The following is a 12,677-nucleotide window of genomic DNA, read 5'->3' on the forward strand; positions in this document are numbered from 1 at the left end:
GACACCAAAACGCTGCAGGCAGTGTTCTGGTGTCCACCTCCAGAGCGGAATGGAGACTGATCGGAGGCAAACTGATGCATTCTGAGCGGATCCTTTTCCATTTAGAATGCATTAGGGGAAAACCGATCCGTTTTCGACCGCTTGTGAGAGCCCTGAACGGATCTCACAAACGGAAAGCCAAAACGCGAGTGTGAAAGTAGACTTAATTATATGGCAGAAATAAGAGTAGTACAAATTTGATTGGATTTACTAGACTAAAATTAAGAAATTCTGTTAAACAAAGGTGACCACAGTGTGAAGAGCTATCACTATTTATTTACAGTATAGTACAGATGTAGTAGAGTTAACACTCATGATTTATGAGACGTGTTATCTAAACTAAATGCATTAAGCAAACACCTTCAGTTGCTTTTCAATGGCTTTTGTCTCAAGATAACGCGATGAGTTAAGAAATTTGAGTTAAGAGCTTGAGTGCTAACCCTGCTACATCTGTATAGAAATGAATGCTTCAGTTTACACTGATTCATTTAGTACTACATTACATTGCACAAGGGTTTTCAGCTCCTTGTTTTTCATAGATAAATTCTTTCAATATAAGCACAGATTTGTTAAATGCTAACATTTCTGCAACAAAAAGCTGCTACTAGCAAGAGCAAGCTGATATGGATTTATACAGCTAAGGCCTCATGCACACGACAGTTGTTTTTTGCGTCCGCAAATTGTGCGTCCGCCCAAAAAATGGATGCGGCATCCGTTTTTTTTGGAGGATCCGTTTTTTTCCACAGATCCCTTGTAATAAATGCCTATCCTTGTCCGCAAATGTGAAAAAAGTAGGACGTGCACAATTTTTTTTGCTGAAGGGAAACACGGACAACGGACGCGGAACACAAACAGATGAACTATCACCTTTTTTTTGCTGACCCATTGAAATGAATGGGTCCCCATCCTATCCGCAAAAAAAACGGAACGGAGGCCGAGAAAAACAACTGTCGTGTGCATGAGGCCTAAAGCTGAGTTCACACTTCAGTCATTTGATCAGTTATTTCCATTAGGGTCCATTCACACTTCCGCAATTCTGTTCCACATTTTGCGGAATGGAATTGTGGACCCATTCATTTCTATGGGGCCACACTATGTGCTCTCCGGATCCGCACTTCCGGATCCGCACTTCCGGGTCCGCAATTCCGTTCCCGAAAAAAATAGAACATTAGGCATTTTCTATTATAGTGCCGGCGATGTGCGGAACGCACATTGTCGTTGTCCGTGTTTTGCGGATCCGCAAAACACATACGGATGTGTGAATGGACCCTTAGTTACTGTGAGCCAAAACTAGGCGCGGGTCAAAAAAACAGAACAAGGGCAGATCTTTCCATTATACCTTATACCTTAAGAGTTGAGGAACACTGACATACACTGTCGGTCACATGATCTCCTGGAGGTGCTTGCAACTAGTTGTTACCACTAAAATTATCTATCACTGGGTGACGTTTCTTGGCTCTGCCTGTTCTCTAGAGGAAAATAATTGACTGCAGCACACATAATAGTCGTGGATCTCCCCTGATGAAGCTTCCATTACCCAGGAGGAAGTGTGTAGGAAGGACACAGCTTAACAGGGATAGTGAGGAACAAGCTCAGGATAGGGTTGCCCTTTTCATGATGATCACCCTATATTATACAGAACCTTTAGGATACTGCCTAAATGGTCAACTGGTGAAAGGACTCAGTGTATGCATAGCATAATTGTGATGTCCTGGGTGACCAAGACCATTTATTTGGTGAAATTCATTGATGAACTATTTTACATGATGATAAGGTTACTCAGCTTGAGTATAACATTTTAAAAAGGTTGTTTTTTTATGTTTCCCATCTAGTGATTCAAAAGATTATATTAATGCCAGCAGAGGCCACACTACAGGAACATATGGGCAGTGAGTATAAAGGGGAAGGGGATTGACTCTGCTGTCAGGTTCATCTGGCCCTCTAATGCAGACACATACAGGAGAGGTGACTGCACATATGTATTGTCCTCTTCACAGGTCTAAACCAGTAATGGAGGCAGCTGAGCCAATTGACAGAGCCACTGGCATGTGTGGCCAACTCTACAACTTTTCTAGAGTCACCAAATGTTGATTTCTCATAGTTGGGCGCGCCAGAGGAGAGCAGTGCATACATTACCTATATAAACAGAGACAGCGAGACCTAAGGTGAACGGTGCAGCGAAGAGTAGAAGTCTCTTGCTGCACAACTAGTTTTTGTTAAAATAGCAACCCAATTGGAAAGTGGCTTGGACAGAAAAAGTGGGTGGTGGAGATCCCCTATGTCCTCAAAGTGGTGGAGGTCCAAGAGCATGTTCTGTGTGTGTGCTTCTTTTAATATGAGAGATCTGCTGTGATGACTGGTGGAAAGAGAAAAACCACAGAGAGAGAGAGAGAGAGAAGACAAAATGTTTAAAAAATGAATTTCCAAAAGTCTTCAAAAAGTCCAACTGGATGTTACCAATGGGTGTGTGTCCCTGCAGGGTTTGACACTGGTAGTACTGATTGGATAGTGTCAGATACACCCCAACTACTAACACCCAGTTAGGCTTAGTTCACATCAGCGTTCAGCCTTTCCGTTCTCCTGCTCCGATATAGGAGCAGGAGAACGGAAAGGACGGATTCGGCACATAACTGAGCCGAGCGGAGCCTACGGACCCCATAGACTATAATGGGGTCCGTTAGGTTTCCGCTCAGAAGATGATTTTGGAGCGGAGACAAAAGTTGTGCATGCAGGACTTTTGTCTCCGCTCCAAAATCATCTTCTGAGCGGAAACCTAACGGACCCTATTATAGTCTATGGGGTCTGTAGGCTCCGTTCGGCTCAGTTATGTGCCGAATCTGTCCTTTCCGTTCTCCTGCTCCTATAACGGAGCAGGAGAACGGAAAGGCTGAACGCTGATGTGAACAAGGCCTTAGACTTTTATTGCAGACTGTTGGTAATTCATTCATAAACTTACAGTAGGAATAGTAGAAGTCTGGCATAGAGTTAGGCTGATTTTGCATCTGCGTTGAGCTTTCTGTTGTTCTGATCAGTCAGAAGAAAAGAAAAGTGACAAAAAATAATCTGTTTTATTTTGAGCATCAGTTATACTCAGTTTGCATCAATTCCATCAAACATCAGTTATTTGTAACAGAAGTCCTTCCTGATATACTTTTTCTCCCATCAAAAATAACTGATTTAAGACGGAACTGACACAAACTAATGCAAACTGAGGACAACTGATGCCCAAAATAAGATGGATCAGGTTTTTATATTTTTTTTCTGTTCTGATGGACACAAACTGAGCATAACTGATGCGCATTCAAACAAGTGAGAGTTAAAATATATCAGTTCATTTTTCAGTTTTTTTGATGTATCAGAAGAACGGAAAGCTCAACAAAGATGCGAACGAGCACTTATATGAAAGAAGGAAGCCTCATAATTATTTATAAATGGGGAATTCAAGTATTAATTATAACCGACTGAGAGGTGACAGATCTTCTTTAAGAGAGTTTGACAGACTTAGATTTTTCTTAAAGGGGTTGTCCGAGTTCAGAGCTGAACCCGGACATACCCATATTTTCACCCAGGCAGCCTCCCTGATGCTAGCATCGGAGCATCTCATGGTCCGATGCGCTCCCTTGCCCTGCGCTAGATCGCACAGGGCCCGGGCTATTTTGTTTACAACAACACACGGCAGTGTGTTCAGTGACGTCACCGGCTCTGATGGGCATGCTTTAGCGCTGCCCTAGCCGTTTTACTGGCTAGGGCAGCGCTAAAGCCCTCCCATCAGTGCCGGTGATGTCACCGGGCTTCCTGGCAGTCCCATGGAGAGCCCCGGTACGTCACCAGAACTCCGGAAAATGCCTTTGCCCTGCGTGATTTAGCGCAGTGCAAAGGAGAGCATCGGAGCATGAACTGCTCTGATGTTTAAGTCAGGGGGGCTGCCTGGGTAAAAATGGAGGTATGTCCGGGTTCAGCTCTGAACCCGGACAACCCCTTTAAACAGAGAGTAACCTCAACCAAGTTGTGTTAATCTGGTCTTATGCTGTCTTGATTGCTCCTAGACCAATCTAATATTCGGTCACGACTGCAGAATGTATACATTTGGGCTCTGTTCACACTGGCGTCTTGGTTCTGTTCGATCAGGTTTCTATTACCAAAAATGAATGCACACATAGAAAAGTTTCTGTATTCTGAAAGAAATAGCTTAAAACTCAACCATAGTGACCACATAGTATTGAATGAATCAGCATACAGTTGAGCATTCATTTATATAATAAAAATAAAATAACTGTAAAAGTCTTTTCTGTTTGAAAATCTGCATCCACCACTACAAAATTACATCCATGAACTGGATCAGAAAGCTATGAGAAGGAAAATGCTGACCGCAAAAGCAAATACATATGCTGTCTGTATCTCTGTATTTTATGCTATGCTATACGTATACAAACATAGACTGTAAAGCAGTATAACCATATAATATAACCAGTATAATCTAACATACAGTATATAAAACTATAAAATGAGAAACATTTCACTCCCACAAAATGTTTTCTGTGCAAAAGTGACAAGGGGATTTTGATAACACAAAGATAATGCAACCCCCATATCACCTAGGTAAAAATAACCACCCCATTTAGCATCTTTAGCAGCAATAATTCGAACCAAATATTTCCTGGCATCAGTTTTATCCATCCATTAACCATCACTTAATACTGAATTTACCATGAGTATGAAGAAATACCGACAAATGTTTTAGACGAGTATTAAAGGGGTTTCTGAGATCGTAAAAATGTTTGCAAAGGCAGGCAATGTGATAAAATAACGTAAGACACAATACCAACCTGTTAGATCCCTCACGGCTCCATGTTGGCCTCTGTATACTTGGCTGCAGCAATGACTTGCCCGTATACCCAAGTCACTGACGCAGCAAATTTCTGGCCTCAGAGGTGTACAGCTCAAGAAAGGTGAGGTCTAAGATTGGCTGCAACGGTCATGTGCGGACAGGCATTGCAGCCAAGTAAACATAGACTGGCAGGGGGCAGCAGAACAGAGGCATTGAATCGGTGAGGGATCTAACAGTTGTTGGTTCTTTTGTGATATTATCTCATTGCCTGTCTTTTGCCCAAATTGTTTATGATCCCAGACAACTTTAAGCTGCAATGAAAGCAAATTCCAGAAGCTGTATATAACATACAGAGTATACTAAAACACCAAAGCCTCTCTCACCGAGACCATCTATCACACAACATTTTGGGGGCACGTCTCCTTGAACGCTGCGTGATGGGGGGTGTCAGTGAGAGGCTTCAGCACTTCAGTGCTCTCTGTGTTATATGGACATACTGTACGTCAGGTGATTCAATAAAATATGGACTAGGTCCAGAAGATGACTACTAATTGTGAGTAGTTGATTTTAATAATCTCAAGAGCCCACCGGTCTGCTTGCAGTGACATTTCTAATACTTGGACTGTGGACGGAGATGGGAAGTTATGTGTATGTGTATATCGGTTAGGCTACTTTCACACTTGCGCTAAAGCAATTTAGTAGTCTGTTTCAGCATAGGAACAGCCTGCCAGAGACCTCCAGATCTGGCCTGGCCAGATAAAACCGTTCACAGCCAGACCCATCGAAGATAATAGGAACTGGTGGGGATCAGGCTGCTCTCCGGCATAAATGCTGGGATTCAGCCAGAGAGAAACTGTTGCGGGCAGCGATTTTTGTCCAGCTGAATCCAGGCATTTATGACGGGGAGCGGCCAAATTCCCGCTGGATTCCATTATAGTCTATGGTGTCCGGCCGGATTGCTTTAAAGCCAGTGTGAAACTAGCCTTAGGAGTATTTGTTCATTGTAATTATTGTTCCATCAAATAGAATTAACTGTAGTCCTGATTATTCCACAGTGACATTTCACATTTGCATAACGTTTCACATTTGCATAACAATCCATTTATAATTCTGACATCCGGGACAATTTTTTATGGTTAAATGAGTCAATAGTGAAAATCTTGGAACAAGATAGGTGTAAAGCACATACAGCATTCCACATGAAGAACATCTTACATTGTGACAAGTTGTCCTGAATTCTACACTATACCAGGAAGTCCTTGAAGTCCTTATAGTGGATAACTAGTAATCTGCTCATCTACTGTGCATATGCAAATCCACGGTTTGCGGACTGCAGAAAACTTACGGCCCTGTAAATGCACCCTTAGACTTAGGTTTTTACTTAGTGGTTAGACCATGCTTAACTGAAAGAGGTTGGCTCACAAACAATGTTTCTTATCTGTCCACAGGATAAGAGATAAATGTATGACTGATAGGGGTCTGACAGATGAGATCCCCACTGATCAAAAGAACAGGCTACTGACTACCCTATGTGAATGAAGCAGTAGTGGATATCCATGACCACTGCTCCATTCACTACTTTGGGAACGCCAGAGATACCTGTGTGCTATAGATGTGGTCACACATATGTGCTGCTGCTACATTCACACAGGAAACTTGGGGGCTGCCATTCTCATTATCGGTGGGGGTCCTAGCAGTTGGATGACTGTGCAACCTGCAGTGCTTCTGGCTCTGTTCTCTGTATTAGTTCTGGTACCTACTGCGAACAGATGATCAGTGGGGGACTCAGACCCCCATCAATCTGATGTTGATAACATATCCTAAGGATAGATCAGCACTAGCTGTAATCTGGAAAACCCCTTTGACAGAGCCGCCAAAGAATTAGCAATTACAGGTTATCCTAGTGAACACAAATGACATACCTATGATTGTGTTCTGTGTTTTTATGCTAAGATCCTTGTATGGTCCTGTGTATAATGATTTCATATAGAAATTGAACTTTGCAATATATTTCATGAGATCAAAATTTATTGTATTACTATATTTTTGATCAGCATGAGTACACATAAGACAGTACAGTTTGGAGCCGGTATTCCCAGGCTATTCTCACTTTGTTGCCTACAACTAAAGGCACTCAAAGGGTCTGTTGGGCAATGAGATGGTGGGCAGCAGCTCCACTCTGTACTGTGTTATATGTATACATTATAAACTCTATCTATCTATCTATCTATCTATCTATCTATCTATCTATCTATCTATCTATCTATCTATCTATCCTATATCTCCTATCTATCTATCTATCTATCTATCTATCTCCTATCTATCTATCTATCTATCTATCTATCTATCTATCTATCTATCTACCTATCTAACATCATTTGGTGCATCCTACAGTTCAAAAACAATATAAGTTCTAGCTGTGTGGTATCGACTTATAACTATGCTGTTATTTTTGACCAAAATTGAAACCATGCTTGCATTTCCGTTTTCTAAAGTTGAACATATTTTTTTAAGCACCAAATGTACAAATTCTTGTGGTCCCAATATGTGGATTCAAATTCAAAAGGAATTCTGGGTAAGATCAGACGTTTCTGTGCAAGCTTATTTTCTTACATTTTGGAATATTGGTTTTCTAATAGTTCACACTTGTACATTTTTCATTACACACGGTGCCTTTTCGTCTATGTAAGAGGGTTACCAGTATACTAATACAATCATTATCTTTTTATTGTATTCTTATCTTATTATTAAAGGGGTTGTCTCCTCTCAGACACTGATGGCCTGTCTCTAGGATATACTACCTCTGAGACCCGCACCTATTTCTGGAACGGGGCCCCCAAAATGAACAAGGGCGCACCACACAAGTGTGGCCACCCTCCATTAACTTTTATATTAGTGCTGAAAATAGCCAAGGGCCAACTGGGCTATTTCTGTAACTCCTATAGAGGTGAGCTGGCTGTGCTCGCACTTTGCACTCTTCTTTACTTTGGGGGGCTCCGTGCTAGAGATAGGTGCTGGTTCCAGAGGTGGGAACCACACCTATCTGACATTGGTGTCATATCCCAACAATATGTCACCAATGTGTAAGATGGGCCAACCCCTTTAAGACTGGCCATATAGCCAACCAATATAGAATCTTAATACCTTTTTCATTACAATGGTTTCCGGTTTATCTTTACTCTGTGTAAGTGTAAAAGAAATATACTGCAATAGGGAAACCATCATCAGGCTGACTGATTTTGTCTTCATATAATCATAGCTTCTGTAAATACCTGAATCTGCCTGATACGTTTCATCATGACCACTCAAATCTTATTAGACTTTATAGACTGCATTGTATTAAAGCGGTAATTTTGTAAAGATTGTACATCCATTTCTCGAGTTCCCATGACCTAACATCTGTACTGGTCATGTGATGACCGTGGCTTATTACAGTACACATATTACAGATTTTGAAGTAAGCAATGCAAGTTCCCATTCAATGACTTTGAGCAGAGATCCCAAAATGTGTGAGGAATTAAATATGTGAAGAACAGCAGAAAACTGCATACATTTTTATAAAAGAATATTTTTTTCTGAAAATTAAATTTTTCCTTAAAATATTAATGAGCCCTTCAGACCTATATCCTTTTCACAACAATTAAAGTACTAAGATACACAGGTTCCAACAACAGCATTTTACTCAAGGTTTCCAGGAAGCAACATACATCCCTAATGCAAGACAATCAACATTGTCTTAAATGCGGGAAATCAGGCTGCGTAAATTTACTTATCTGCATAAAGCTGCCAAAGCAGATTTTCACAGGTTGTTTCCACAGATATCCATATGAGTACTAAAGGCTAGGAGAGGAATTTAGCATGAGTAGTTTTGTCAGTGTTGCTTAAATCTGTGTTGGTGTACTTTGCACCAAATTTACTGTTGCAAGTTATTAGTTAAGGGGGTTTTCCGGATATTTTATATCGATGACCTATCCTCAGGATAGGTCATCGATATCAAATCAGCAAAGGTCCGACACCCGGTACTCCTGACGATCAGCTGTTTGAGGAAGCCAGTGAGTGGTGCGGGCCTACTCGCTGCTTACCAAGCACAGTGCTGCCCATGGATAGCGGTTTTGCTTGGTATTGCATCTCAGTCCTATTTATTTGAATGGGACTGAGTTGCACCTAGGCCATGTGACTGATGAACGCGATATGACTGGCCTAAGAAGAGGCCACAGCTCTCATCGGCGCCATGACCTCTTCAAACAGCTGATCGCCAGGGGTTTTGTGAGTTGGACTCCCACCAATCTGATACCGTTCATCAAAATCTTATAAGTCATCACTATCAAAATTCGGACAACCCCTTTAAATCTGGTGCATCCTAAATCTAACACTTGTCTTGGAATTCTACCCTTTTACACCACCTCCTCAGTGGAGTGAGTTTGCAACTTTTTTGCAACTTTTACAGGGACGGATCTTCTAAAAAATATTTTTTTTAAATGCCGTTTTCAACCCCTATCAAACCTATGTGTCTACATTTTTAAAAAAAATACATTGCAACAGCACTCTGCAAATCAAATAAAGTACAAAAAAGTATTCTGATGCTAATGCTATGCTTAATAGGTAAATTTGAGATTCTTGGCAAATACATTTTGTACAAAATTATTTGGGCCTGTCTGCCACACGTCAAGGCGTTCGCTGTAAGACGGGAACCTAACACTAAAATCTACCTGTTATGTGCCATGACGGCTATTATAAAATGCAGTGAGTGTAGGTTCCACATGCATGTGGGGCCCACTCTGATTTTTGTCATTTTTGGTGCCAAAATGGCCTCCATTGAATTCAGGGAATGCAGGCACCAACATGCATGCCGAGCTTACTCCACTCCTCTTCTGGTGCCAAATGGCCTCCAATGAATGCAATGAGAGTCCACCCTATACCTCTCCTGGTACCAAATGGCTTCCAGTGAGTGCAGGGAGAGCAGGCTAAGCTTTATACTCACACTAATTAAAATCAACCTATGGGGTGGTCAGGCTGGTCAGGAGTGCACGACTGAGGTGTCAGCCACACCTTCGGTACAAACTGCAAAGAAAAAAAGGGGGTCAGTCAGCACATCCTAATGCGCAGGTGCGCGTTGCTATGGCTGGAAACACAAAGTAAAAAAAATACTCTGCAAACCAAAGAAAGTACAAAAAAGTATTCTGATGCTAATGCCAGGAAATGTTTATTTGTGTTTCCAGCCATGGCAACGTGCACCTCCGCATTGGGATGTGCTGAGTGACCCCTTTTTTCTTTACGTGTCTCCATGGTTACAGACTACAAGCAAACCCATGTGTAGTCTGATCCTGCAGTCATGTACTCATCTCTTCCCTATGTTCTCTTTTCTTACTAACAAATAGCTCACAAGGGGACTTGTGGAAGGAGATAACTCACAACCAGAAGAACAGACTACACACAAGGTTTGTTTGTGACCTGCTACAATGAAATAATATAATTCTGCATATGAGCTGTATACATAAAACCATACCTATTTTTAACTTTAGACACAATGGTGTACATAGCTTTTTAGCGAGTCAACTGAATATCCCCAATTAAAGTAAATGATTTTACCAGGTTTTTTTGGAGTCCTTGTAAAGGTTCCTTTCACGGTTCGACAGTGGGAGTTATCCCCTCCACACACACCACACTTATCTTCCACCTTGTTGGAACCAATTTCCTTGTCACAGCCAACTTTCTACAAGCCACAAAGAAGTGTAAAAATGTAGGTTATGTATTGAACACAGTGATACAAGATTGTGTATGTATATGTCCCCAAAAACCTTCCCTCTCGTAGTAGGATTTGGTTCAGCTATATAGGCATACATTAGATAATAACAATACAACTTACAACGCACTCTCCTCTCACACAAATGCTATACGGATCCTTGTAGGAACAGCGGGTCCCATCATGTGCAAGCTGTTTCATGGATGCTATATCTCCTGTTTGTTTGGACTGACAATAGAGCTGGCATCTTTTACTGGCTGTGGAAACAAAATTAATATGATGTTACTGATAAAAAATATAGTTAGCCTAAGGGATGGACAAAAGGAATACTTAAAGGGGTTCTGCACTTTGTTTAAACTGATGATCTATCCTCTGGATAGATCATCAGCATCTGATCGGTGGGGGTCCGACACATGGGACCCCCGCCGGTCAGCTGTTTGAGAAGGCAGCGGCGCTCTAGGAGCGCCGCGGCTTTCTCACTGTTTACTGCAGGCCCAGTGACGGGGCCTGGGCGGGGCTAAGCTCTGTTCACTTGAAGATCATCAGTTTAAACAGTGCAGAACCCCTTTAAAATATAAAAGGAAAACTCTTTGCCAAAAATGTAATTGGTGACTACTGGCAATACTTTCCATCTAAAACAGGATACAGAAGATAGGGAAACATCAGTTAATAAGCAATAATAATAGCAGAATGGTCCCAAAATTACTCACATGCCAGCATGTCATAGTCAAACCCTTGCTGGTCTCCTATCCTCTGCCCATAGACTACCCCAAAAGATAGCAGTCTCCAGGCAGATCATAGGTAGACTACAGGATTTAGCTAATTCGCTTGAAGAATCTGTGGACGCTGCGAGTATTAAAAAATTGACAAGCTGAAATGTGAGTACTTTTAATTTCGGATGAGGGGAGTATTTCCTATTCCACTTAGCCAAGGCTGCTGAAAAAAAATTAGATGGCTATTATATAACTTCTAAGACTTGTACTTGTGGCATGTCCAGGCAAGTTCAGTGCTCATAGCTGCAGCAGGGAAAGCCTTCCTGCGCAATGTAATGGTGTCTTGGCTCCCACAGACTGGGAAGGGAGGTGGTGATGTACAGAACACAGCAGTGCTCAGATCTGTGGATGCAGCAGGGAGGGTTTTTTAATACTTCAGATTTAAGATCCCTTTTATTTTAAATCAATCAAATCTAAGTCTGCTGGCCAAACACTTTAATGGCTATTACACGCTGCAGTATTTCTCCATGGATGCTATACTACCTATTGTTCTCCCTGCTTTTGTCATACATTGAGCAAGGAAAACATCATTTTAATCAGTGAAACAAAAACATGGAAACATAGAAGATTGACAGCAGAAAAAGGATGACATGGTCAATCTATTCTGCACTTGTCAGGCAGCTGCTGCCAAGGCCAATAAGATAATGGGTTGCATCAAAAGGGGCATAGATGCCCGTGATGAGAACATAGTCCTGCCAATTTACAAATCGCTAGTCAGACCACACATGGAATACTGCGTACAGTTCTGGGCTCCTCAGACATAGCAGAGCTGGAGAGGGTCCAGAGGAGGGCAACTAAAGTAATAACTGGAATGGGGCAACTACAGTACCCTGAAAGAATATCAAAATTAGGGTTATTCACTTTAGAAAAAAGACGACTTAGGGAAGATCTAATTACTATGTATAAATATATCAGGGGTCAGTACAGAGATCTATCCCATCATCTATTTTGCGGCCTCATTTAAGTGAATAGGTCCCCATCCGTAGCTTCTCCTCCTCAGCTGTTTCTTGTCCAGCAATCCCAACCTCCTTATATTCCCCTCTCCCACTTCTCTGGTTGCCAGATATAGAGCTTCCTGCCTGGACTTCTATACTGACCCACTGGAGCTGTGTAGCTGTGATTCCTGGTTGTTGTTCCAGAGCGTTACCCTCTTGGGCTTTTGTTGTTCGCTGTTGTCGCCCACCTGGGATTATATGTTTGTCTGTATTGTCTGTCCTCTCCTTGGTGTTTCCCTCTAGTGTTAGTGGTGCGGACTAGTGTTCCCACCGCCCTATTTACTACGTAAACAATGAAG

At 41.8% G+C, this 12,677-nt stretch overlaps 1 protein-coding gene across 1 annotated transcript in view; it reads right to left on the reverse strand.

Annotated features, from left to right (window-relative positions):
• The window catches only part of ADAMTS3 (ADAM metallopeptidase with thrombospondin type 1 motif 3), a 214,911-nt gene that overhangs the window by 44,725 nt on the left and 157,509 nt on the right, over window positions 1-12,677 (reverse strand). Inside the window, exons 14-15 of the mRNA XM_040418128.1 lie at window positions 10,734-10,867; window positions 10,457-10,580 (exon numbers count right to left, since the gene is read on the reverse strand). Coding sequence (XP_040274062.1) covers window positions 10,457-10,580; window positions 10,734-10,867 — 258 coding nt within the window. The remainder of the gene's footprint in view (window positions 1-10,456; window positions 10,581-10,733; window positions 10,868-12,677) is intronic.

The sequence above is a fragment of the Bufo bufo genome, chromosome 2 (assembly GCF_905171765.1).
Source record: "Bufo bufo chromosome 2, aBufBuf1.1, whole genome shotgun sequence".
Classification (NCBI taxonomy): Eukaryota; Metazoa; Chordata; class Amphibia; order Anura; family Bufonidae; genus Bufo; species Bufo bufo.